The following is a 27897-nucleotide window of genomic DNA, read 5'->3' on the forward strand; positions in this document are numbered from 1 at the left end:
TTATTAAATCAATGTAGTGGAGTAAAAAGTACAATATTTCCCTCTGAGATGTAGTGGAGTAGAAGTAGAAAGTATCAGAACACGGAAATACTCAAGTAAAGTACAGGTACCTCAAAATTGTACTTAAGTACAGTACTTGAGTAAATGTACTTAGTTACTTTCCACCACTGAGTACATGTTATACTGTTGTGTTTTTCTAAGCATTCTTTACTGCTCCTGTTGGAATAAAACAATTGTTGATTATTTGAATAATTAATAACTATAAGAATGATTTAACTGAAAAGTAGTAATGTGTTTTTGATACCTTTACTTTTTTGCATTAAATCATACCGGGACGTTTGCTGAAATTGATTGGATGTGGCACAGCCCTACCTAGAAAAAAATCCACCAGCCGCCACTGAGCAATGTATACGTAAAGTATCAAAAGTAAAAGTCTTCATTATGCTCTTTTCACTGTATTATATTATTATAGAATATTATATTATTTTGTTTTTATCATTAACAAATAAATCTAAGATAATTTAATGTTGCAGTTTGTCAATGTGGAGCCAATTGTAGATACTGTGTAAAATATTGGGTTGATTATTTTACAGTACTCCATCATAACATATAACTGTATATCATATGTTTTTTTATGTAAAAACTAGTAACTATAAGTGTCAAATAGTGGAGTAAAAAGTGCAATATTTATCTCGTATAAGTATAAAGTCGCATAAAATGGAAAGTACAAGTATGGTAAAAAAGAGTAAATGTACTTTGTTATATTCCACCACTGAGATTTAGTTTGCCCATTGTCATTATATTGCAAATGTTCAGTTTTTCGGAGCACTTTTTGGAGACATTTGGTCCATGTTGACTCTAAAACCTGAAAGTGAACTTTGATCTGTGACTTTGGAAACAGCCGTTTAGAGAACAACCTCACCATGAGGTCCATTTAGCAGCTCTTCTGGAGCTTTTACTGAGAGTACACATGTGGTTCACAAACAGTTTGAAATAAATGTCTCTCTGGTCAAATTGAGTTACAGAGATTTCCCAACCTCATTCTGGCAGAACTGAAATATGCTAAAGTCATATATAATATAATCCACAATCCCCCATGATGCAACATCAGCTGACTTTTGTCATAGTCTGTGTCACAAGCTAATCACAAGACTGAGAGAGCTGCAGTGTGTGCGTTATTTGATATATGTGCTTTTAGTTCACATTGAATCATTTCTACAACTGGAGCATCATCTGAGCTGCAGCGCGTGACCCGTTGCCTCAGTAACGGACCGCGTTGCATCAGCTTCCGCAGCATCAGCATCAGCATCATCAGTCAGTCACCCAGCAGCTGCTGTCAAGGTCGCCAGCGAGAGGCATCATGGGAAGGCGAGGAGGACACCAGAGCGCGAGGGAGAACGTAGGGGGGGGTCACAATTATCCCCTCACGACCCTCAGGAACCCCCCTACCGCGCATGCGCCCACGCTCTCGTCACCTAAACTGACCAAGTACCCGAATGGCGGCTGGCACCATAATAGGAGATGGGCGCGCCTCTCCTCACGGGATGTGGTGATGATGCACTAGAGTCACGGATCTGTGCACGTAAAAGCGGAGGGGCGGGTGCACGTCACGGCATCCCAGCATCCCACTTGTTCATAGGTTGATGGAGAAGACGGGAAAAAAATCATAAAAACAAGTACGTACGGTTACGTGCGTTTCTCCTCGTAGCTCTCCAGGAGGACAGGAGGGAGGCACCGCTGCAGCGCACCGACCTCATCTCTGATCGGACCGGGACTCACACCGACCTCATCTCTGATCGGACCGGGACTCACACCGACCGTCATCTCTGTTCGGCCCGGTACTCACCACCACACAGGTGAGTGTCTGCTATTAGTGCTGCTGCTGCTGCTGCGCGGAGTCGAGCTCTGTTTTTGTGTGAAAAAATCTGCTGTTTGCTCCAGTTTGACCGACATCCCAGAGATAGAGACAGAGACAGAGACAGAGACAGAGAGAGGTTAACGGGCACATACTCATCTCCATGTATCTGCTGTACTTTAGAGCTTCAAATATCAAGTGTGAAATGCATGCAAACGATTAGTAGTGATTGGTTTGCTGATGGGAAGGACGTGGAGGAGGTCGTGTCCTGCTGCCTGCAGAGCCTGCACAGCTTCCCGGCTGCTCTGCAGAGCCGCCTGCAGAGTCTCCCGACTGCAGAGCCTCCCGGCTGCAGAGCCTCCCGGCTGCAGAGCTGCTACCACGGACAGCGCCTCTTCATCAACTCTGTTTCTTTTCCTGCAGCTGAGTGCCGGCGGGCGGGTCCTGCACAGCTTTGAACCAGCACACCACCTGAAGACCTCCTCTCTGCATCCTTCAGTTGGAGTAAAGCAGTCCCCGGTGATCATCCAGAGAGATATCAGAAGATGGAAGGGCAGGCAAGTGATTGTCTTTCTTCATGTTGTGGCCCACAATCAGGAGGTGGTTTGGTTTCTTGGTGGATTTTTTAAAGAAATGTATTTTGTTGTTGCACCTCCAGTCTGTCTTTACAACTCAAGAGTTCACTGGAGTTGTGATTTGTGAATAATGCATGTGTAAGGAGTGTTGAGTGTCTAAGCAGAGCAGTGTGGACGGTGTGAGCCTGTATATATATATATATATATATATATATATATATATATATATATATATATATATTAATAATAACTCTGTGAGTCACCCAGGAGCACTGCAGATGTGTATTAAGTGAGAGACACATCATGGGCTGTATGTGGTTGTGATGCTTTTCAGTATGCATGCTTGCTTTTTGGTATTGTATGTCCGTCTGTGTTCATCAGTACTGGTTGACTAGCTGCCTGAGTGTGAGGAACAGAGAGGGAATGAATGTATGAGGACCAAAACATGAGTCCACACTCATTTAATTCTCCATTTACTCAAACAGACAGTTTGGGCTGGAGACTTAGATTTAAGTTTAGGATTAGGTTTGTTTTACAATGAGGAAAGTCATGTTGGAAATGTAAAGGAAACATCGAATCAAAACTTCTATTTCTTCTCCAAACATCGATTAATTAACATCTTTTTTTCACATCTTTTTAAAAGCTACAATAGCAGGGAATATTTCAGCAATGCAAAACAGCAGCGTAAACACTGGATGTGATGATAAATGCATCATTGGAACGGCTTAGACTGCAGTTTCTAAAATAGACCAGAATGCAATGCAGCTACAAGACGCCTCCTCACTACTGAAAAAACACACTTCTGATCTGGCACTCTCTGCACGTACACACGTTAGCCACAGACTAATGCAACATGCTCACACCCTTCCTCTGGGGGTTTGCTGAAGGAAGTATAGAAAATGTAATTAGAAGAAGAAGTAGATGAGAAAAATTTTATCTTTTCAGTGGTTTGTCCTTCTGTTCTGTCTGGCTAAGTGTGTTTGTCTTGCTCTCTGCTCTACTGAGCCTCTTACTCATGTCTTGATCTCAATATGATTACCTGATAAAATGAAGGTTCTAAGAAGAAGTAGATGTGGCAGTAGATGGAGACGGACGGCAGTGGGTATATTTGATTAATTCATCAATCAAAATCAGGACAAACACCTCTGGAAGTTTACTGAAAAATTTGTGCTTTGTGTAAAATATTTGGTTAAACAAAGAAAAACAATCTTTTATGAGTTTAGCAAACATTTCAGCATTGTTTGACTTAAAATGTGACTTGAGAGTAATGATGACTATGTGTAAAAGTCCAGTTCAATCTGTAAAACGATCAGGAGCATAGTGGGGCAAAGATGATGATAAGTTTGTGGTAAAAAAAATAAACTGTTCTTAAAATAACAGGGCTGTAACTAACCATTATTTTCATTGTCGATTAATCTGTTGATTATTTTCTGGATTAATCGATTCGTTATTTTATTTCTATAAAATGTCAGAAAATGGTGAAAAATGTTGATCAGTGTTTCCCAAAAGCCCAAGATGACGTCCTCAAATGTCTTGTTTTGTCCAAAACTCAAAGATGTTCAGTTTACTGTCATAGAGGAGGAAAGAAACCAGAACATATTCAAACATTCATCCAAATAGTTGGTGGTTAATTTAATCGTTGCCGCTCTAGAAGCAAACACAAGCATGACCTCAGACTCATCTGAATATAGTCTAGTAGTGAGTTTAGCTGCACAAATATGTGTCATTGTATTGTCCTGTTGTGCTCTGACTCGGCATCCCGCTCGCATCGCTCGTGCCAAATATTGACGAGCTCATCAATACACGACCCCCCCACGATAAAACCCAGCCTGAAACTTTATTGAATTCATCCCCCAAAACAGCTCAATACATCCTACCCTCTCCATACTGGTTGGATGTGGGTCACATGTAGTCACAGTGTGTGTGTGTGTGTGTGTGTGTGTGTGTGTGTGTGTGTGCATGACTGCCATGCCATGGTTACTTTGCTAGCCCTTGTCAATAAAACTGTCACCTCCAGGCTGTTGCCATGGAGACAAAGGAAGGAGGGAGGGATATGGACACTCTTGGTTGGATGGAGGGAAAGAGAGAGTTTAATTGAGGCAAGAAGAAAGATGACGTTGTTTAAATATAATAAAATATGAGTGTGGAGTCCAAGAAGGACATTTTGATGAGTCCTAGCCGTCGTCTGATTCATGCATTCAGTAGTCGTACTAGAAACACCTGCAGGTTTCTGACAGCAGACAAATATCCTATTTTGTTTTTGTCAAATCTGAGTGTTGAAGCTTAAAGGCCACACACGAGGTATCAGGTTGGATTTGTGTGTCAGGACAGCGTGATCACATTCTGTCATCATGACACTGGTTACCATAGTAACGCAGCATCTTTTCAGCAAATGTGGGTGCTGCAACAGGCTGCTAACACCGAAGTTTGTCTGGAGCTGAATTACACGCCTTGTGAAACATCAACAGCTGGTATTCCTCCATCTTTATCGTGTATCTGCTCTTCTTTAAATGTTAAATCTTTTTCATGCTTGAAATCCAATCCAGGAAGTCAGATTGAGCTGAATAATATTCAACATTCACGAGATTAAAGAGGATTTGAGCCGTTTGAACAAAGGATTTGTCACCACATAAATACTATCCTATAACTCTATTTCACTTTACAAAAGCAGAAGTTAGATTCTGGTTCTCAACAGAAAAAAGTTTTAGACATAAATGTTAAGATGTCACTAAAAGCAGCTGTATTGATATTTGATATACCCTCACACTCTCGTTATTGATCCTTATCTGGGACGTTTTGGGTGCCCATTGGTTATGTGACCGTTAAATTTCTACTGAGTCACTGTGACTTGACAAAAAAGCCAGACGAACACAGACGATGAGGGAGACAGAGAGAGGAAGAGGAAGGTGAACTTCAGGGCAAATATAGCTGTGTGTGTGTGTGTGTGTGTGTGTGTGTTTGTGTCTGTTTGCAGTATTGTGAGACACCACAATGAGCTGCATTTGGGTCTCATGATGCGTTCAGGGCTCTTTTCTTTCAGATGTTGATGATGAACTATCATTTTCCTAATGCCATGCTTATTTCAAAGGGCAGCTAACTCTTTGATATAGACCTTTATGAATTCATCCTAATTAAATTGTGAATGATTTCATGTGAACATATAGACCTAAAGTCTGTATTTAGTCTCTATTTAAGATACTGAGATACACAACAAGAGCAAGCAAATCCCTAGGGATGCACCGATATCGGGCCGATACAGACTCAAATAGCTGGATCGGGTATCGGTCACAGTGAGGCCGATCTATTCAATTCAATTCTATGTTTATATGCTATATACATTATATTTTATAATTTTAATTCCTGTTTAAGTTTTGACCAGTTTGTTGCTGCACTGAAAAGGTTTACACCTGAATTGTAATTCCTGTTAATTTTGAAGATTTTTGACCAAGTTGCTGGTGTAGGATTTTATTATTTTAACACAATTCAGTAAATTTATATCTATGTATATATTTGTTAAATTTGTTTGCAAAGTTAGGAAAGCAATGTTTAAGTCAAGCCTGATCCCAGTCACCTCCACACAGTGAGACATACAGCTCGTTAATTAACACTGGTATCGGATCAGTACTCGGTGTCGGCCGATACCCAAAACCCAGGGATCGCTATCGGTATCGAGACTGAAAAAAGTCGTATCGGTGCATCCCTACAAATCTCCAACGGTCCATTTGCAAACACACCCAGAGAAATGTGGTGGCTTTTAGTCGGATTATTGATCGCTCATAAATGTCACCTAAATCCTCAGGAAACGGATGCAAATGAAGGGAGGCAGCAAAACAGTGACGGCTTCAAGAGAAGATTTCATTAACCTTGAGAGCTGGAAAACATCTTGCTTTTAAAAAGATTACACTGAGGAAGTGGATGATTCACCGGATGAATGTCCAGAGAACAAGGTGGATACAGCTTGGGTACAGACTGGGTGGATGTTTGCTTGATTTAGACCTTTAATGTTTTGTGAGCATGCAATATTCAGTGAGCCTCTCGTTTCCCTTCATAAGAAATAGTTTTTCACAAGTATGTAGAAACCACAAGTCAGTCTGAATACCTGAATACTTCTGGTGAATTATAGCAATTTCAAAGGGAGTTCCTCCAACTACAGACATCACTGTTACTGTGGAGATGTCAACTAGTCTTTGTATCTGATGATGACATTTTTCAAACTAACTTGTCAGAGGTGAAGAATGCTGTTTCTTCTTCCTCCTCATCCGTCATTGTTCTCTATCAGGATGCCTCCTTGTGTGTTGTCACTTACTTAAAAGGCGTCATGATTCATCTCATGGCTCGTTGGTTCAATTCAAGGCTTAAACAGGGAGTGACATGTTTGTAGATCAAATTAATGTGAAATTTTCACGACCAGGGTCACTGAAAAAATATGTGCTTCCATTTCACTCTATCTATTTGCTACTTCCTTATTTCTGGCATCCTATAGATATTTTTAACACAAAAAGTTGCTGATCCAGGGCCTGAACCGAGACCATCAGCTCCATGTATACACAGTCAAATATAAGACAAATCATGCCGAGCTTCTCACCTGTTTCAAATCACTCTTTTAAATAATTCCACTTTGACCTTTCCCATACCTGTTCCTCTCTCTTCCTCTGATTGGTCCTCTGTGGCCAACACCCATCTGGCTACAGTGAATCCTGAGAAGTGCAGTCTATGCTAATATTATCTGACCTCGCTCTGATGTTGTTGTACCAAGGGCGGTGGATCACCTGAGTCCTCTCCAGGTCTCTATACTGTCTCATATAACAGCCGCACATTCTGCCCTGTCAGCAGCGAGTCTCTTTATTACTGACTGCTTTGTTACAGACATCAGTAGAGACAAAGACACAGTGGCCTAATTTCTACTGCTGTGACCCAGCTTGACCTTCCAGGGATTTCATATATGGGATCAATCAAGACACGTTTAATAATATTTGACCTTTATTGACCTCCAGTAACTACACTTAGGGGGTGCTTGTGAGGAAAAAGTTTGGGAACCACTGCTTTCATCAACAACCACATGTTGAAGTGTCCTTATGTGAATGGCTGAGGCATAGTAAAGCACTTTTGATATATATATATATATATAAATGTATTCCACATAACGTTTAACCTAACTTTTTATCCAGGAAAAGTTTGCTTTCTTTGCATAAAATGCCCGGCCTCATATTCATTTTCCAATTCACACAGAATTATTATCATCTTATTTTCTGGAGTTGTAAAGTTCCTCTGCCGTCTTGCTCAGGGGGAACTTTGAGATATTGGTCCTGGTTTCTGTCCATTTCCCCACATGATGACGTTGATGACTGTGTGAATCAACTCTGTGTATTTTAGCACTGATGGTCTTTTAGTTAGAAGACTGGATCTCCTCCTTTTAGTTTCTACTGGCTCCCACCCTGTTATTGACTGTCTATGATAAATGACTGATCAGTCAGTGTGCAATAAGCAGACTCATAAAATTGCTCATTGCTCACAAGCTCATCATTATTTCCTACGTGAATGCATCTTATGGAGGCTCGATGAGGGTCAGACGTTATAACATCTGGTCGTCATGACGCCAGTGGCGGCTCCTTTAATACTCACCATGATTTCATTACGTAGAGATGAATTGATGGCATTATGGGGGCCGGAGCAGTTGAAATTATTAAATTTCAACTGCATTTAGCTGATTATGTTCGAGAAAGAAAAACACATCAATACAATTGATCACAGAGGTAGTTACTTATACAGTACATTTCAGGTTTTATTTATAAGATTTAATGTTTTTTACTTAACTCTGGAGCCGATGTGTCGTAATGATTTCAGTATAAATATGATGAGTAATCCGGTGTGGCTGTGTGTGTGGTGTGTTTATGTAGTCTGACCATGGGTTCACTGTTGGATACCTGATATTATTGTCTATGCGTCAGTGAGCTTTCTGCCGTCAGCATCGTAGTTTTAAGGCATCTGTATACTGGCTGCAATTATTGGAAATGTCATTATGAGCTCAGATTTCACATTTATTATGTCTCTGTCTTTGTTTCCCTCCTTTTATTTCCACATCCTTCTCCTTGTTCTGTTGGATTTCTCTATTCTCCTTCTTTTCTTCTTCTTGACATGTTCTCCTCCTGTTCTCCTGCTTTTCTTTCTCACAGCAGCAAAAGCAGGTAACAGGTTATCTCCTGTTCTCTCTCGGCACCGCTGTCATCGGCTCTCTGCAGTTTGGTTACAACACAGGAGTCATCAATGCTCCGGAGCAGGTTGGTGATGATTAGTTGGTAAAGTCAGAGTGTGTTTGTTGCCAAGATCTAGGTCCCTTAGTTTCTCCAGATTTGAACAACTGGTATTTGTAAAGGTAAAGATCTCTGAAATGAAACAACCCAGCTGGTGTGTGATGTTTAACACTAAAACAAAACAAAAGGGAAGAGAGAAATGGTGTTGGACCAGCTGAGATTTGATTTGAACCCTGTGCAGCTTTAAATTGGATTATTTGAGTACAAATACAGAAGGTGAAGCTTTTCAGACCTACCCAAACATCAAGTTCATACGTTCTTTGAGAGAATGATGTATCGACTTTGTTATTAATTTGGCAGCTGAATCAAAGAGTATAGAAGCAAAGCTGGTGCTTTTATTTTCCTCGCCATAATGAACATCATCAGACCCACAGGACCGCCCTGCACACTTACTGTATATGACGTATCCGGTTCTGCCAGCTTCCTGCTAGCTGTGTGCGACTGTAATAATGGATAAATGGCTATAATTCAGCACTTTTATTATCTGCTAATACATCCATGAGCTAAGCTAATTGACTTCTGGCGACCTCAGTGCAGTTCTTTCTTTAAATGCAGATAATATTGATCTATTTCTTCACCTGTCCTTGTCATCAGAAAATACGATCTTTCTTCAACGATACCTGGGTCGAGCGTTATGGCGCACCCATCGACAAGGGGGTCTGTACCCTCGTCTGGAGTGTCGCCGTCTCCATCTTCAGTGTGGGCGGCATGGTGGGCTCCTTCAGTGTGGGCGTCATGGCAAACCGATTTGGCAGGTAGGAATTTAATTTGTGTGATATAACCAGCCGGGGTGTAAACTTTTGTAATGAGAAGTTAAACCTGCTCTTGTCATTTTGTCTGTATAATGCAGGTAGAAATGTCTATTTTGCATCTTAATCATCAGGGTTTTTTGGACATATTCAATGTCAATATCAAGTATGTCTTTGCTTTGGGTGTTTGGTTTTTCCTTTAAAGGCTCTGTGCATTTCCTGTGTGGTTCAGCTGAACTGTCACAAGCCATTACTCCTAATGGAGCTCATGAAGCGTGTCTGTCTTCAGCCCACAGCTCGGCTCTAATGGTCATTCCTCCATTTACCTCTGTGTTTTACCCTCAGCATCAAACCACAATCCTTTTTATTGCTGTTGTTTTGCCCGCTGCCATAAATGTGTGTTCCACATACAGTTTGGGGCTCACAGTGGACATACATTTGGCTCTTTTCTACTATTGTTTGCACACTTAAAATGATATGAACAACAAAGAATTCGGATTAAAAAAGAAATTTGAAAGGAAAACTTCAGCATAAATACACTTCTGATTCATTAGCTTAGCTTAGCATGAAGACAGGAAGCAGTCTGGCTCTGTTATTTCTGTTTGTGTCACATTAAACAAACAAGATACAGCGTGTTCATAAATCAGCTTTAGATGGCCTTTGGAGGGTCAAGCTAGCTGTTTCCACCTGCTTCCAGCCTTTGTGCTAAGCTAAGCTAATCGAATCTCACTCTAACTCCATATTTTACACACAGACTTGAGATTTATATTGATTTTTTGAATTCTGATTTATTTGTTTATTTGTAAGGGACCAGTACAGAGAAACATGGACAATTGCAGAAGCTGTGTCCAATGTACTGCACGTGTATAGCCGAAGCTAATTTCCAACACCAGTCCTTTGATGGGCATTGATAGTTTAAGTAATCATTAAAATGATATGTTACATTTAAAATCAGTGCATATAATAATCAAAAACAAGAAGAACCATCCATGACAACGCACAAACATTCAACAATCAAAATAGAATGCAAAACATTTCAAATTCCTGTGTATGTGTGGACAAGGCCTTAACCAGGAAATCCTCAATCTATTGGCAGGTAGGGAATTCCAGAGGGTTGCACCTTTAATTGAGAATGCAATTAAAGATGCAATCTCATCTAAGTCTCCAAAAGAGAGCAAATAAGCATACTCCAAAATGTTGAAGTGTTCCTTTAAATGGATGTAGCTGAAATCCAAGACTCAATGCACAAAAGACAAACAGTACATCCAGTTGACAGAAAACAAAGGAACAAATAGATTTCCTGATGTCCTTTATCTTGACACACAAGGTCATGCTATCACACATAAACACACATATGTTTCCCTGTCAAACTGGACTCACACCTCTCTGTCAATGAACTAATGAGACCGGAATGAAGCTGACCTTCACACACACTAATGGAATCCCTCAGTTAATGTTCCTCAACCACCAACCTCAATTCTTCCTTTCTCAATCGACATTAAGATCGTCATGTTGTGTGTTTAGAAATACTGTTGCTCTCTGTCCTCCTCCTCCTCCTCCTCAGGCGTCGCTCCATGTTCCTGGTGAACGTCCTGGCGGTGATCGGCGGCCTCCTCATGGGCTTCTCCACCATCTGCAACTCCTATGAGATGGTGATCGCTGGTCGCCTGGTCATCGGCCTGTTCTGCGGTCTCTTCACCGGCCTGACCCCCATGTATGTGGGCGAGGTGTCCCCCACTCCCCTCCGAGGAGCCTTCGGGACTCTTCACCAGCTCGGTGTGGTGGTGGGCATCCTGATCGCTCAGGTCAGCAGGAAGCCTCCTAACAAACCTCACATTTAATGACCGTGACAGATGTTGATTTATACCATCAGACTGTATGATACAGTTAGCTACAGTACAGATGTGTTATCTATCTTTGCTGTACCGCTGACCCAGATGTTGATTTATACCATCAGACTGTATAATACAGTTAGCTATAGTACAGATGTGTTATCTATCTTTGCTGTACCTCTGACCCAGCTGTTGATTTATACCATCAGACTGTATAATACAGTTAGCTATAGTACAGATGTGTTATCTATCTTTGCTGTACCTCTGACACAGCTGTTGTGGCGTCTTTGTGTTTAGGTCTTTGGTCTGGAGGCTCTGCTGGGCTCAGCTAAGCTGTGGCCCCTGCTGCTGTCCCTCACCGTGGCCCCGGCGGTGCTGCAGTGCATCCTGCTGCCCTTCTGTCCCGAGAGCCCTCGCTTCCTGCTTATCAACCTCAAACAAGAGGAGCAGGCCCGCAAAGGTACGCACGGATACTGATACAATACTTCTGCTTCTACTTACAATACAACTTCTTCTACTTACAATAATAATAATAATAATAATAATAATAATAGCACCTTTCAAAACAAGGTTACAAAGTGCTTTCCAATAAAAGCATGATAAAAATAATTAACACCCAGAATTTAAAATCTTAGCAAAATAAAATCATATAAATAGTTACAACAATTCAATTCAATTCAATTTATTTTTATATAGCGTCAAATCATAACAGAAGTTATCTCGAGACGCTTTTTATATAGAGCAGGTCTTAGACCGTACACCATAGTTTAGAGACCCAACAAGAGACCCCACCAATAGCATTGCATTGAAGTGCGCTGTGGCCAGGAAAAACTCCCCGTTTAGCGGGTAGAAACCTGGAGCAGAACCGGGCTCTGGGTGGGCGACCATCTGCCTCGACCGGTTGGGTTGAGAGAGAGAGAGAGAGAGAGTGAGAGAGAGAGAGAGAGAGAGAGAGAGAGAGAGAGAGAGAGAGAGAGAGAGAGAGAGAGAGAGAGAGAGAGAGAGAGAGAGACAGAGAGAGAGAGAGAGAGAGAGAGAGAGAGAGAGAGAGAGAGAGAGAGAGAGCAGTCCATCATCAGTTAAGAAAAAGCCATAATATAAAAGTGAGTCTTGAGAAGAAATTTAAAGGAAGACACTGAGTTCCACAGCTGAGGGGCCCGGACGGCAAAAGCCCGGTTGGTCACCTTTGTTGACCAGTTTGGATTTTAGAACTGTTAATAGGGCCCTGCCTGAGGATCTCAGGCATCGATCAGGCGAAAGGAATGACCTGATCTTAGTAAGCTGTCTCAGTTGGGCAAAACAGGACTGCACCACTTTAGTCCCCTGAGCATCAAATGACAGTTCAGAGTAAAAAAATTACACCTAGGTTCCGGGCCTCTTTCTGAACATTATTGGACCAGGCACCCAGACTAGAGGAGAGATTCTCAATACTGCTAGTGCTGGGGCTACAGGGGGAAATGATAACTATTTCTGATTTGGAGTCATTCAGCTGTAGGAAATTTTTTGACATCCAATTTTTGATTTCAGTGAGGCAGGACATGTTACTTACTGCTATACCACTGGTAGTCCTGCTGCTATTACTGCTGCAACTACTGATGGTACTACTACTTATTCTACTGACGATACTACTGGTCTACTACGCCAACTACTGCCATTAAATGCCACTACAGCCATGTGCTACAGGCTTTTACTGTTACTACTAATTCTACTACCATAATACTGCTTCCACCTCTGCTGTTACCACTACAACTACTAACACTTTACAAGTAACTATTAGAAACACAACTACAGTTACTACAGTACTTGTACTGCTGCTGCTGCTATCACTTCTATCAGTACTACTATCTCTGCTTATAGGGTGTTACTTCTACTGTAACCACTGCCTCTATCACTACTACAATACTGCAACCTCTGCTGCTACTGCTGCTAGTATACTGCAACTATTAACACTACTTGTTTTACTACTACAAATAATAATACCACAGCCAGTTCTAATACTGCTGCTACTGCAATAATGCTACTGATAGCTGCTGATACTTCTACAACTATTGCTTTTTCTGCTACTGATAGAACTACAATGAGCATTGCTACTGTTCATATGCAGTACTGCTGCTCCTGTCAATATTACTACACCTGCTCCCATTACTGCTACAGCTACTGTTCTAGAGAAATACTGTAACATGAAGAAACTACATGTGAGACAGAGGAGAGGGAAGGAAGGAGAGACATTGAGAGGAAGAAAGTGAGAAGCCATAAATGGGGAAGAGAAAGAATATTATCTTAAGGAATGAGGGGAAAAGAAAATGTGCTGAGAGAAATGTGAGAAAAGACTGCAGAGAAAGATCAAGGAGAGAGAAATCAAACGGAGAGACAGGGAGGGAGACAGGAGTAGTTCCAGGTACACCGGGGTGAGATCAGGATGATGTTTTATCCTGGACAGAAGAGTCCTTGAGCAGGCAGCAGGTTTTGGCATCCGTTCAACACGCTGCAGCCGGTCAGGGTCGACTCTGAGGCTCCGACCCACTTCTCCTCCACTCCTCTCATCTGACACAAACACCAACAAACACGAGGCTCAGGCTCCACAGTTAAAGGAACAGCACAGTTTCTGGGACTGGCTGGTGTTTGGGATGTTTGTGCAGCAAAATGAGTTTCTCTGCTCTTTCTGGTGAAGTTGAACAATCTGATCTGCCTCTTGTTTTATTCCTACTAACTGCAGTCACTCAGTCACTGCAGACTTTTTGGACACTTCATTAATAGTTTGCAGCTTTAAAGCCACTATGTGTAGGATTTTTATGTGATTATGGCATCCTCAAAATGACTCTAATGGCAAGTGTTTGTTAGTAGGAAATGGGACAATCCTGCTGAAAACGAATGTAGTCTGTGTCCTTTCAGCCGATTCCTGTAGGTGTCCCAGGGTCAGATTTGTGGGGTTGGAGGGGATCTGTCTATGTTACTATCATTACTGCCATAGTTTGGGATTTTCAAATTCTATTTGTAGAGTATTTTTTTGGCGTTGTTATACCTTTATTGGAAAGGGGTTGGCGATACGGCCAAAATCTTCTATCACAGTATATGTCATTTTATATCACAGTAACAGTATATATCACGGTACAGTAATTGTTCTGTAAATTCAATCAAGAAATAGTTTAAAATAACCATGCTGTACTTCATCCCATTTGATTATTTTCTTCTTTTATAAGGAAATTCCATACAAACAAAAACAACTGCTCCACATGAGACAGCACTTGAGTTCAAAACTAAAGACTCCAAACTGTCAAAATGGAAGCTTTAAGGTTCCTGACAACAATCATTTCAAGTGTTACAGGTTTTAAGGTTAACGGGTGCAAATAAATACCAGACTGACTTCAGTCAGTGATGTAAAAATCACACAGATTTGTATTTTAGAGTATACCAAAGAAAAAAGACTTGACTTCTCCGGCAGGGTTTCCTCAACTTTCATTTCAAAAAGCTGGCAAAACAAAATAAACTACAGTGTGCAAATGTCTGGTCGTCATGTAACCAGAGTTCTTCCTCATCTTCCATCCACATCGCCCAACCCTATTATCAGATATTATCCAGTGGAGAGCTGCGAAGAAATGAGGGAAGGGAGAGAGGAAGGATGACAGGTCACATGGTCAGTGTTTTAAACCACGAGGCCACAAAGATGCCCCCATATAGTGGCTTTAAAGGCATAATACCAAATCTATATGTAGATAAAACTGCATCATTTCCAAATGACTGGATGGTCATTTAATATACCCCCCCCCCCCCCACACACACACACACACACACACACGTTTGTTTACATCCGAACTGTTTGTGAAGCCAGTAGTCATTTATGTTCGATAGAGAAATGTCTACCTACTCTCAGTTGTTACTACTTTAAAGCCAAAATGGCTGCAGAGGTACCACAAAATGATCTCAACATAGGGTTTTCTGGAGCTTTCAACTGAATCTCATGGTCTTCATCAGTGAATGGAGTTTGCTCAGTAGTCCTGGAGATGGAATAAAAAAAGGTATTTAGTGGACCTTGTGTTCAGATTGGTCGTTGTGGTCGCCAACTGTCTGCTTGTGCTGTACACCAGTGTGTTAGCACATTGTTCTCTTCTAAAGCAGAACCACTCCTCCACCTCTACTAAAGACAAAGACACACTGTGTTTGTGTTTTGTTGACAGCTCTGGTGCGTCTGCGTGGCAGTGAGGATGTGAGTAAAGACCTTCAGGAGATGAAGGAGGAGAGCGTCAAGATGGCCATGGAGAAGAAGGTGACCATCCTCGAGCTGTTCCGCTCGCCGGCGTATCGACAGCCTCTCCTCATCGCCGTCATGCTGCAGCTCTCTCAGCAGCTGTCAGGGATCAACGCCGTGAGTCACACACACACACACACACGCACACACACACACACAGGCAGAGGGCTACATACAAGTACACACTTTTACACGTTGGCAACATCTACTCCTTCTGTGGTTGGTATGGTATCGTTAACATAATTCCAGTTGGTTTCTATGGAAAATAAATAGTAATATGAAAGCAGGAGGTGGTCAAGAAAATAACTACATATATTTGAATATAGTAATAAAATGTGTATTTTCTTTCATCCTCTCCGTGTCTCTCAGGTGTTCTACTACTCGACAGGCATCTTTGCCTCAGCCGGTGTGAAACAGCCCATCTACGCCACCATCGGAGCCGGCATCGTCAACACCGTCTTCACCGTTGTTTCTGTGAGGGACATCAGCGTGTTTGTCTTTGTCCCTGCATGTGTTTGTGTGTGCGTTTGGCAGCTACATCATCACTTCCTCCCGTGTCTGTCCTCCAGCTCTTCCTGGTGGAGAAGGCTGGACGAAGGACTCTGCACCTCCTGGGATTGGGTGGGATGGCGATCAGTGCTCTGCTCATGACCGTCTCTCTCCTGCTGGTGAGTTCAATACTGTAAAAGGGTGGAGGAGGGGTTGAGAGACAACAGCTCGCCCATGCAAGCGGTGCCGGCCAGTGATTCTGTCTCCACGTTTTTTCCTCGACCAAGGCGTCTAAACCAAACTATACACACATCAAGTATGATATTGTTTCAGTTACTCCTGAATGGCAGAGAGTAACCATCAGAATAGAACTAAAACAACTAATCTTTGATGAATACCTGAAATTAAGGGAGGAATCATGCAGGATGACAGTTATTACTACCAGTTAATCACCAACACAGTGACACATTGCAGTTTTAATTAACCTGAAAGAGTTTGATTGACCAACTTTGGACTTAAACACCAGATGAAAAGTTTTTTTTTGGTGACCTCTAGTGGTTTAACTTCTCACCTTGCTACAGTGATGTAGATGTTAACTCCAGGGTGTCGCCAGTACAGTGTGACATCAGTGTTGGGTGTGGCTCATAGACTGTATATAAGAAGTGGACGCAGTCATCGTGATGTCACCTGTTGGTTTGTGGACTGACGTTTTGAAGCCTTGAGTTGGCATTTTGGCCGTTCCCATCTTGTTTTTTTGCAACTAGAAGTGACATGAGAGGGTGGCGCTAAGTACAACCGAACGCTGAATAAGATGTTTTTAGGAGACCAAAAAGGTTCTAATTAACTTTAATGAACTCCGTGGTAGCGACCTGTCAATCACAAGGTAGCCCCGCCCTAAAGCATCCCCTGCTTTATGGTCTATCTGACTCTAAATGGGACCATCATTTACTAAATGAACATCATGCTGTATTGAAGAAGACTTGAAACTAGAGATTGAGACCATAAACTCATGTTTACAATGTTTACTGAAGGAATAAATCAAGAGAGAAGTAGGCTCATTTTCTCAGAGACTTTTTTAGAACCAGAGGAGTCGCCCCCTGCTGGCTGGTAGACAGAATGCAGGTTTCAGGTTCTTCAGCGTTGGCTTCACTTCTCAGAACCGAGGTTGCTGCCTGGTGTAGCTACAGGTGCAACTGACTTGATCATTTCAGCTATAAAGGGCTATAAAACATTGCTTTTCATCTATTATTAAATTACTTGTTTGGCAATAGACAAGGTTTTTTTTGCTTTAACTTATCATTTTGAAGTAAATGTTGATTGCACAGTGTAATATAGAATAATGACACCATCTGCGTTTAGATTGGTTTACTATAAAGGCCTTTACACACCGGGGGCATTTTTTGTGCGATTAATTTAACGTTAATTTATTACGTTAATATATACAAAAATAATATTAATATATATATAAACATATTATAACGTCCGTCCACCAAAAACACAGCAGTTCACCAGAACTGTATTCACCTTTAACCTTCATATTAAACCACCGATTATTAGTGCAGCTTTAAACTTTTTGCAGGAACTTTTGAGATTGATCTGAAAACTCAAATACTTCCTTTAGCTTTCTAATCTTCTTCCACACTGCTCAGCTCCTCTCCAGCACAGCAACACATAACAACATCTGATGCAGTATGCAGAACATTGCAGTAATGTCTTCTTGCCACAAGGTGTTACTAGTTCATTTGGTTAGAAAGAACACTCAACATATTCCATAACTCATTATTAAAGGTTATGAATTAATGTCACCTAACCATTAGATAATCATTACATTGAAATCATTTTGGTCATTGTCATTGTCATGTTTTCCTCTCCCTCTCTCTCCCTCTATCTGAGCAGAAGCACTTTGCCGTCATGAGGTACATGGCCATCATTGCCGTCATGCTGTTTGTGGCTATGTTTGAGATGGGCCCCGGTCCAATCCCATGGTTCATTGTGGCCGAGCTGTTCTCCCAGGGGCCCCGCCCGGCCGCCATGGCTGTGGCCGGCTGCTGCAATTGGACCGCCAACTTCCTGGTTGGAATGAGCTTCCCCAAACTAGTGGTAAGGGAGAGGTGATCGTCCTGGTTTGGGTTTAGTTTGGACTTCTATTCTTTCCTTTTGTTATTCTGCTGTTTTGTTTGATTTTGATTTCACCTTTTTCGATCTTTTGAATTATGTATTTTTTTTTAAATTAGATCACATTACATTTTCTTTATTTCCTTCTGTTTTTCTTTTCTGTTTTCTTTTATCTTTTACTTTTTTCTTCTCTGTTATATTATATTATATACACAGAATATAAATACAGAATAATTTTTTTTTTTTTTTAATGATAATATTTGATTATTACTTGAAAACTCTGAACATGTAAATTCAAGTAAAGTATTCATTTTATATATATATATATATATATATATATATAAATATATTCTTTATTCTTCTGGTGTTTTGGTTTGATTTCACATTTTTCGATCTTTCGTATTATATAACATTTTTAAATTAGATCACAATCACATTAGATTTTCATTATTTGTCTTTTTTCTGTTTTTTTTGTCTTTTACTTTTTCCTTCTCTATTATATTATATACAGAGAATATAAATACTGAATTAAAAAAATATATATATATACTGTATATATATATGTATTTATTTATTTATTTATTCAATTATTAATTTATTTATTTATTTTTTAAATAATTTTCGATTATTACGTGAGAACTCTGAACATGTAAAATCAAGTAAAGCAGTAACTTTTTATATATACACTCACCGGCCACTTTATTAGGTACACCTTGCTAGTACCGGGTGGTCTTCATCTGCTTCAAGGTTGGACGTGTTGTGCGTTCAGAGATGGTATTCTGCATACCTTGGTTGTAACGAGGGGTTATTTGAGTTACTGTTGCCTTTCTATCATCTCCAACCACTCTGCCCATTCTCCTCTGACCTCTGACATCAACAAGGCATTTCCGTCCACACAACTGCCGCTCACTGGATATGTTCTCTTTTTCGGACCATTCTCTGTAAACCCTAGAGATACTCAGACCAGCCCGTCTGGCACCAACAACAATGCCACGTTCAAAGTCACTTAAATCCCCTTTCCTCCCCATTCTGATGCTCGGTTTGAAAGTCCACAAGTCGTCTTCACCACGTCTAGATGCCTAAATGCATTGAGTTGCTGCCATGTGATTGGCTGATTAGCTATTTGTGTTAACATGCAATTGAACAGGTGTGCCTAATAAAGTGGCCGGTGAGTGTATATTCTTCTGGTATTTTGGTTTGATTTCACCTTTTTTAATTTTTTGTATTATATAAAATCCTTAAATTAGTTCCTTCTGTCTTTTACTTGTTCCTTCTCTATTATTTTATTTAAAGATCCTATTCGATTATATCGTGAGAACTCTGAACATATAAAATGTAGTATTTCTACAATGCTCTGACTCCCCTCTCTTCTGCCCTCAGGAATGGATGGGTCCTTGGGTCTTCCTCATCTTCACCGGCTTCCTCATCCTGTTCTTCATCTTCACCTTCCTTAAAGTCCCAGAGACGAGGGGCAAGACCTTCGACGAGATCGCCCAAAGCTTCGGCAGCGGCCAACCTCCCACCTCCTCGTCTGTCGAGGACCCTCCTGCCAGCGCCAGCACCGCCACGACGCTCCCCGCCTCACCGGTGAAGGAGAAGGTCCCGCTGGTGCAGGCGCCGGCGGCAGCAGCTCCGCCTCCCGCCGCAGCTGAAAACACGCCTCTTGATGATAAATCCAAATCGACAGAGCAGGAGAGTATGTAGAGCAGCTGTAGGTAGAGTATAACGGGTGAACGGGGGTTAAAAATGAAGGAAGAATCACAGAGATCTAAAAAAAACAATGTTAATTATCACACCATGGAAACTATATACATTTATAATAGACCTACAGAGAACGACAGCATCATCAATTTATAGGCTTTGACCTTTAAAAGGTCACGCTTTCTGCTTTTACGTAGACTTCGTATTTCTCTGTGACATTTTCCTTCTTGACTTCCTTCTTTTCAATCCTCCCTCCCTTAACTACACTACTGCTACTACAGATTCAATCTACTGTACATTCCTAGGAATTAAGCTACATTCATTAAAAGGCTGAGTCTTTTTCAAGACAGCTGTGTGTCTAGTCAGGACGACACTTTTCCAACACGGCAAACGTCCGGTTGTGTCGTCGGGTAACGGTCCAGATGAAACGTCCATCACTGCAGACTAGAGGCAGAGTGTGTTGACAACGGCGCAGCCTTTGTGCAGGTGTTTCCAGATGAGTCCATCCACTTCTGAGTTCAGGTCCATGTAGTGTGAGTCAGGCGACATGGATCAAGATGATGCACTTTCTTTTTAATTCACGTATTCCTGTTTTTAAAGTTCAGACAGGCATTTTAGTGGACATTTTGGTGCAATATAGCTTTGTAGTTTCATCTATTTAATTATGTTTGAACTGTTAATTCTTGTTGATGTTTTCGGAGGAGTTCTCACAGGTCTGAGAAGGGAGTATTTTAGATGTATGCTCTGCCTTCAGCGGTTGACTATGAGCTGACTAACCGGAGAGCTTTTTATAGCAAAGCCAAAGTACTGAACTTTAACTGCCACCTTGTGACACGTAACCTTAAATGTGTTTCCACTGGTTGTTAAAGTCAAGGTGAGAAATTAGCAACAGCCACAGGTCTCAAGTTGAATTATTCTGAAAGCTATATTGGTGATTAAAGCTGTAATCCACAAATTGATTTAACTTGATTTAGTTTAATGCCACCCTTCAATGAAGTTCAGTTATTCCGAACAAACAAGATTTACTGTGTACCAGAGAGTTTTGTTAAATAATAACTTTCATGAACTTGTCATTGGTTGAATTTCTATTCTGATTTATGAATAGGTAAATATGTAAAGGCAAAGAGATACTCATTTGTTGTCAAGTCTTGTGGATTATTGCTTTACTGTATTGGAAAAATGACTGTGGCTTATGAATTTTAGGACTTTCTAGTGACCTGTGGACAAAAACATGTTGGCTGAATTGTTTTGTAGATTACAGTAGGGTAACGTGCAATGTATATTTTATTTTGTTGAAGAAAAAAATAGTATTTATTAACTTAGAAATAGATTTTTGTATAAAGTATATAATTATAGTACACTAAAGCAAATTTAGGATCGTAATGCTTTCCAGCCCCGAGTAATGAAAGCTGAATGGGCCTGTGGTGGAGTAAACCTCCACATCACATCTGTTAGTCTCTATTTAGATGCACTTTGTTAACCTGATAAGCAGCGAAGCGAGCATTACAGCCAAAATCACTAATGTAGAGGTCATTGAACACAACAGCGCTTTGTGTCCAATTAACAGAATCATAATTCAAACCTGTATTTACCTGAGCGACTGCGTATATCTGGCCGAGCTGTTATTAGAATAGATAGGAGTCGTATAAAATGTGCAATCAATAAAGAAACTGCAGGCTAAACAACGTAGGAGCTGATAAAGGGGAAGTGCTAATACGACAAGTAGAAACAAAGGGAATAACTAATCGGGTTCATTTATATGATTTTATCTTTATTATTGTTTCACATCTTCACGAAGGGAGAAGTGACGACTATGACTACCGTAATGTCTTGACCTCTATGATAATCTGAGATAAACAAGGAAGGTCATTCCAAAATGAGAAACAAGACTCTTTTTATGAAATGAGTGGCATCCACAGATTAATCTTATGAAACTACCATAACTTATTTCATGCTGTGTTCTATCTTCATTTACTCTGACCCAGTAGCATATATACTGATGGTTACTAGATGGTAATGGTAATAGACCATTCATTTTAGCATGCCAGTTTTGAGCAGAGGCCTGAGCCAGAGGTTAGGCATAGGTTTTAGTTTTTCATATAATATTCAAAAGCAGAGTGTTTTTGACAAGAATGATTTACTTTTTTAAGTAATTTAAAAGGTCAAAAATAATGAAGCTTAGCATTCTTGCTGCCAACTGAATGCTAAGTTATGGAAATTAGACGATTTATAGACTAGTTTATACCTGTTTTCTTTTATTTACCAAAACCCTTTTTCTCTTAGCTATGTTAGCTATCTTATGCTATGTTCACACTACGAGCGTCAAAAGCAACATAACGGTCGGCGTGGACAGCTACATTGTCAGCGCGTCACCGTTTCAGCGTTGCTCAATCACTCGTTGGCGTAGTTATGTCGTTAAATAGCACTGGGAACTGGCATTTCTTTAGATGGAGCGAAACAGATTGAAACAAAAACCTCTTTTTTTTTACGCTTCACCACTTCATTGGAGCTGAGACCAGCTCAACTTTATAGTGCATCACGCCCGTCATGCAGCGACAAGTGTTGTCCGTCAGTTTGTAGCTTCATGTCAGCGGCTTCAATTGAAAATGACTTCTAGCCTGTTGATGTGTTGCTCGTAGTGTGAACACAGCATTGTACTCCAAAAACTGCAGTATTCTTTCAATCATTCATTTGGGTGTTTCACTATGGTAATATTCAGAAAACAGAAGTTCAAAGCTCTTTAGTTCCACCTTCTGGTCTTTAACTCTAACAACAGAGACTCAGCCTCCAGAGCATTGCAAACTGGAAACTGACTCTTGGAAATCGTTAACTTAAACTAAAATCTGCCTTCAAGTCAAAATTATGAAACACATTTTCCTTAAAAATATAATTTTGGTGTAAAACTCTCAGATGTGCGAACTTGTTCCATGTGTTTCAGAATGCTGATATGACATGTTGTTGTGAAGAATTTCAAGCTTTGTATGACATCTAAAGCCCAAATGCACTGAACGCGTCATTATAGTGACAATAACATATTAAAAGGCCAGTGTGTAGCATTTCAGGGGATCTGTTAGCAGAAATAAAATATATTATTCATAACTATGTTTTCTTTAGTGTATAATCACCTGAAACTAAGAATGGTTGTGTTTCCGTTACCTTAAAATGAGTCCTTCATATCTCCATAGGGAGCGGGTCCTCTTCACAGAGTCCTCTGACACACTTGGAAAGGGAAGGTTGAGCTGACGGGTGTTCAGTTGGTTGCAATCTGCAACCTCACCACTAGATGCCACTAAATCCTGCACATTGGTCCTTTAATTATATATGTAATATATCCTAACATGGAAATACCTATTTAAATAATAATTAAATTAATAATAGTTCCTCCATATACCACAAAAAAACATCCGGCACTCAAAATCAGACGCTTCCGGTGTGTTTCTGGCTTTATTAGTCGGGTACAGACGCTGTCTACGTTGTGACGCTTTGTCTGAAATCTATTGTCAACTTTTACATAATTATGCATTACCAACATTGTACAGTACGTTTGTTTGGTGTATAAGTGTATGACACAAAGTATATTTTCTATATTCTGTAGTGACTGTAGTTGTGAGAAATGGCATTTTCACAACAGTAATTCATGCTGCACTTTGAGAACATATTTATTTATTTATGTATTTATTATTTATTTTTTTGGCTACACTGGGAAGATATTTATCTTGACAAGTGATTCAAGTGATTGATGCTGCAGTGTAACATTTGATTGGAGTGATCTGCCTTGTTTTAAAACACTGACTGATAAGTAGATTTGAAAACATGTGAATAGTTTTCACTTGTTTTGAGAAATAGAAGCTTGTAAGACTCGTTAGATGAGATGCAACAGGGCTTGTTAAGATGAATATTTCTAACAGTGAGGAGATAGATTATGGTCGGAGTCACGGCTTCGTTGTGTATTGCTGTGTTTGTGGATGATAGTGACGTGCTGTGTTTGCACTGGGGGAGCTGTAGTGTTCAGTGTTGTATTGAGCCCCCCCTGAAAGGTCCCGCTTCTGTCCGTGGCTACACCTACACTGCTCCTGCTATAGGAAACTAACACTGAACTTTACCAAACCTGAGTCTAGTATGGGTTTAAAATGCTTTCAATTACTCAGCTCGCCTAGTCGGGTTTGCATCTTGTGATATCGCAATTGAGATCTGTGCTCGTCGCTTTCCTTTTTCTCTGAGGTGAAAGTGAAGAAACAGATTAAGAAATGTGTTTAATATGATATTTTAAAAGTATTAAAGTGAGTCTAAATGTCTCTTACGACCAGGAGGGATTTGTTTTTGGTGTGCCGCATCCAAGAACAAGTTAATCATTTCAGTGTAAGGTGCAATTACACCTACAACTTGTTTTCTCTGGTTTAAACTATTGTGGAAAATATAAAATAATTAGTTTGTTGTTAAACTGCCCATTTACAAGTGAATCAGGGATTGTAAATGAATCTTATACAATCAGTGGCAGCCTTGTTGTTTGATAGAGATTTGGTTACTTGTCATTAAGAGTTAGAAAACTGTCCATATTAACACTGAACTAACAACGCAAATGCTCCGTTCAATCAGTTTAAACTTGTCTGGTGTGACTCTAAAAAAAAGCTGAATTAAGCAAATCACTAAAGTATGTGAAAGGATTTGAAACAGATATGTGGACCCAGGTGCACACTGCTCCTAATCATAGCCATCTACTGTATGCACATGTACCAACTCCAAACGCTCCTCTCACTGTACAAAGATAGGAGAGTAGTGGTATTCATTTGTAAATATGTATTTTTTTAAAGAGTACTATTTATATGTTGACCTGCACGGTCATACGTGTGTGTTCGGATTATTTTTCTTTTGGGGTGTGCATTTTTTAGAAGAGAGGAACAGACTCTTGCTGATTTTAGGTGAAAATCTCTTTAAATAGTGGCACAGTTAGCTGTTTCTCTGTGTGTCTGTCTAACACCTCTGTCTCCTCTCTTTTTTTTCATGTCTTTCTCATCACTCAATCACTATGGAGAGAGGGCAACCTGCCAAAATCAAAAATAAATGAATAAATAAATAAATGACTTGCTAATAAATAAATATGTCATTAAATGTAGCAAAAATAATTAATTGATAAAATGTGACATAAATTGATATTTCTGTTTTTAATTTGCTTCTTTATTTATCATTGTATTAATTCATTTTTTTTCTTTATTCATTTATTTTAGCATTTATTATATTTATTTTTTATTTATATTTATTTTTAAATGTATTTACTCATTTTAATTAATTAAATTAATATAATTTTTTGCATTTCTTTCTTTCTTTCTTTGTAGATTTATTTATTTATTTATTTAGGTATTTATTTCTGCACAGTTTTCCCTTTGCATTCCACCCCTTATTTATTTCCCCAAACTTCTTTATTTCTGTATTTTTGCTACATTTAATGACATATTTATTTATCGAGTCATTTATTTATTCATTTATTTTTTATTTTGGCAGGTTCCTTCCTCCGTAAATCACAGCCATGTACTTTTATCTATGTGTCTAATCAGATTACACTCAGAGCTCTTGATAGTAGATGAGTTTTGTCAGGTTTTCGGACGCCATATTGTCGTACTTTTCTGCTCTGCTGCCAACGTTGTCAAGAACCAAGGAGTAAATTCCAAACTTGGTATATTTTACCCATCAACGGTTGACTATTTCACCTTTAACTCAACAAATAACTGAATTATTTCTCTGCCTTTTATCAACAAACAACAGCTGAATATAGCAAAATATACAAACTACTGCATAATAACCCGGCTCTGACATTAATCATGTCGTGTCACAGACTCATCAACATGCTTAGGCTGCTGTGATCTTTGTTTTTCTATTGTTTGTTGGGTCCTTGTGTAAATCAATGTGTGCTGTATGTTTGGGTATCATGTACTGTAAGTCTGCTCTTTGTGCCTCTCTGCAGCTCACGTGTTCACAGACTGTTATTCAGTGTGTGTGACTGGAGTCATTCTAAACACAAACAACCATTGTCTGTATGCTTTGCTGTTTCAGTGGCAGTCGGTGACGAACATAAGACTCCATTAAGGGACACTTACTTACATGAGTCTGTTAATGAGTTCTGGGTGATTAACTGTGGTTTCTGTAATGTGATGGAAATGAGCTGTGAATATTCAGACTTTTTAACATTTCTCTGTGCCACACCAGTGACGCACCCCAACTGTTTCTGTTTGTATTGTACATACCAGATATAATGTTGTTAAATAAAATATCCATCATGTAACGAGACATGGTGTGAATGTGTACTAAGATCCTTTTTTTCTGAATTTTGGGTGTATGGAGTTTGAAATTTGTGCGTTTACCATAGTCCAACAAAAGATTATGGAGTTGCATTATGGGAAGTGTAGGATGCTGAACTTTTTGGGAGCTTGGCCCACACAGAGACTAAAATTCCGAATATTTTAGCCTTTGCAGCATCAAATGTTTTAATCCATCTCTCACAAACCACACAGATATAATGGGACCGCAGGAGGACATGTGAGTTTGGTTCAAGTAGTTAAGTCATTTAGATTTTTATGAATTTATGAAATTTGTGAAAAGAATTGAATCCAGTACCATGACAACAATAACTGACAATCAATAACAAAAGTGAGTTCACTACAACAAATCAGATTTTAAAATGTATTTATTGTCTGATTTTATGACTAGGTCAGACATGGAGGTCCTGCCTGCCTGTCTGTCTGTCTGTCTGTCTGTCTGTCTGCCTGCCTGCCTGCCTGCCTGTCTGTCTGTCTGCCTGTCTGCCTGTCTGTCTGCCTGCCTGCCTGTCTGTCTGTCTGTCTTGTGTTGTTAATAATAATTGATAATGATTATTATTAAGAATTGATTTCCAATAATAAATATATACATACATTTGCATAAAGCAGCATATCTGCCCACTCCCAGGTTTATATAAAGGGACTCTATATAAGAATCAGAATGTCTTGTTAACAGCGACACCTGTGGCCGTTAAGTCAACTAAAGTCAGTGTCCTGTTGCTGGCGCTTGTGCTCGCTCTACATAGACATGAAGGAGCATCGCTCAAAACAGTGAGGAGACACACGTCAGCTAAAAGCACAATATCACTCTATATTTCAGCTGCTTGGCAGTAATGTTAGCTGACCAGACCAAGGTCTCTCCATGAATCACTGCTGATACTGTGTTGTCCTGCTTCAGACTCCCGTCTTCTGTAGTGTGTAGTGTGTGCACATGCACGTGAGAGGTGGAGAGAGTGAGAACGAGCGCGGTGTATGAGTGAAGGCAGGCAGAGGAGCAGAGCATCATGGACTCCGGTCCTGGAGACCAAAGCTACGGTCTCCTCTGTGTCTTCTGACCACGGTCAAAGGGGCCGGAGCAAGGAAGAGTTAACACTGTTTAACAGACGGGCTTCACTAGATAGAACTTTGCGGTTTTGGTGCTTCCGTGTAGTTTATGTTGGAACAGCGTAGCCACACGCGAGCACGCATGGGACACCGACCTGATTTATACATGTAAGAAGTTGCAAACAGTTCCTTAACAAATCTCCCTTTAAGGTACATTTTTCTACAGATAAAAAATGTGCGATTAATCGCAATTAACTATGGTCAATTGTGCAATTAAACGCGATTAAATAATTTAATCGTTTGACAGCCCTAATATATATATATATGAAAATACATGTGTGAATACGTCTGAAAGAAATACATTAAAAAACACATTTGATTATTTATTTATTTTCCATTTTCTTCTTCTTTCTTTTTTTCTTTGTTTTCTTTCCCCCCCCCCCACATAAAAATACGACTTTTGCATTTACATATGATGATTATGTTATGACATGTTCTTTATCTTGTATGATTAAATGAGTATGTATCTTGGAGAACAAAGTAGACTACATGTATGGATTAATACATGTATGGAATAATTAAATAAAAAGTAAAAAAAAAAAAACATCAACAAACACAATAATACTGTATCACAATTTGGGATTTGAGGGCACTATAACAAATGTATGG

At 39.9% G+C, this 27897-nt stretch overlaps 1 protein-coding gene across 2 annotated transcripts; it reads left to right on the forward strand.

The window, feature by feature from the left end:
• The first annotated feature begins 1226 nt into the window (after window positions 1–1226).
• Window positions 1227–27832, forward strand: LOC141754067 (solute carrier family 2, facilitated glucose transporter member 1-like). 2 transcript variants are annotated; one of them, XM_074612885.1, is made up of 10 exons: window positions 1227–2412; window positions 8607–8708; window positions 9336–9496; window positions 11055–11295; window positions 11620–11782; window positions 15498–15685; window positions 15938–16042; window positions 16138–16236; window positions 17954–18157; window positions 19553–27832. In XM_074612885.1, the coding sequence occupies exons 1-10, from the start codon at window positions 2401–2403 to the stop codon at window positions 19874–19876; spliced, it is 1599 nt and encodes a 532-aa protein (XP_074468986.1). In that variant the 5' UTR covers window positions 1227–2400; the 3' UTR covers window positions 19877–27832. The 2 variants fall into 2 exon arrangements, with proteins under 2 accessions (XP_074468986.1, XP_074468985.1); XM_074612884.1 differs by having other exon boundaries at window positions 1229–2412; window positions 8604–8708.
• The last annotated feature ends 65 nt before the right edge of the window (window positions 27833–27897 follow it).

The sequence above is a fragment of the Sebastes fasciatus genome, chromosome 17 (genome assembly GCF_043250625.1).
Source record: "Sebastes fasciatus isolate fSebFas1 chromosome 17, fSebFas1.pri, whole genome shotgun sequence".
Taxonomy (NCBI): Eukaryota; Metazoa; Chordata; class Actinopteri; order Perciformes; family Sebastidae; genus Sebastes; species Sebastes fasciatus.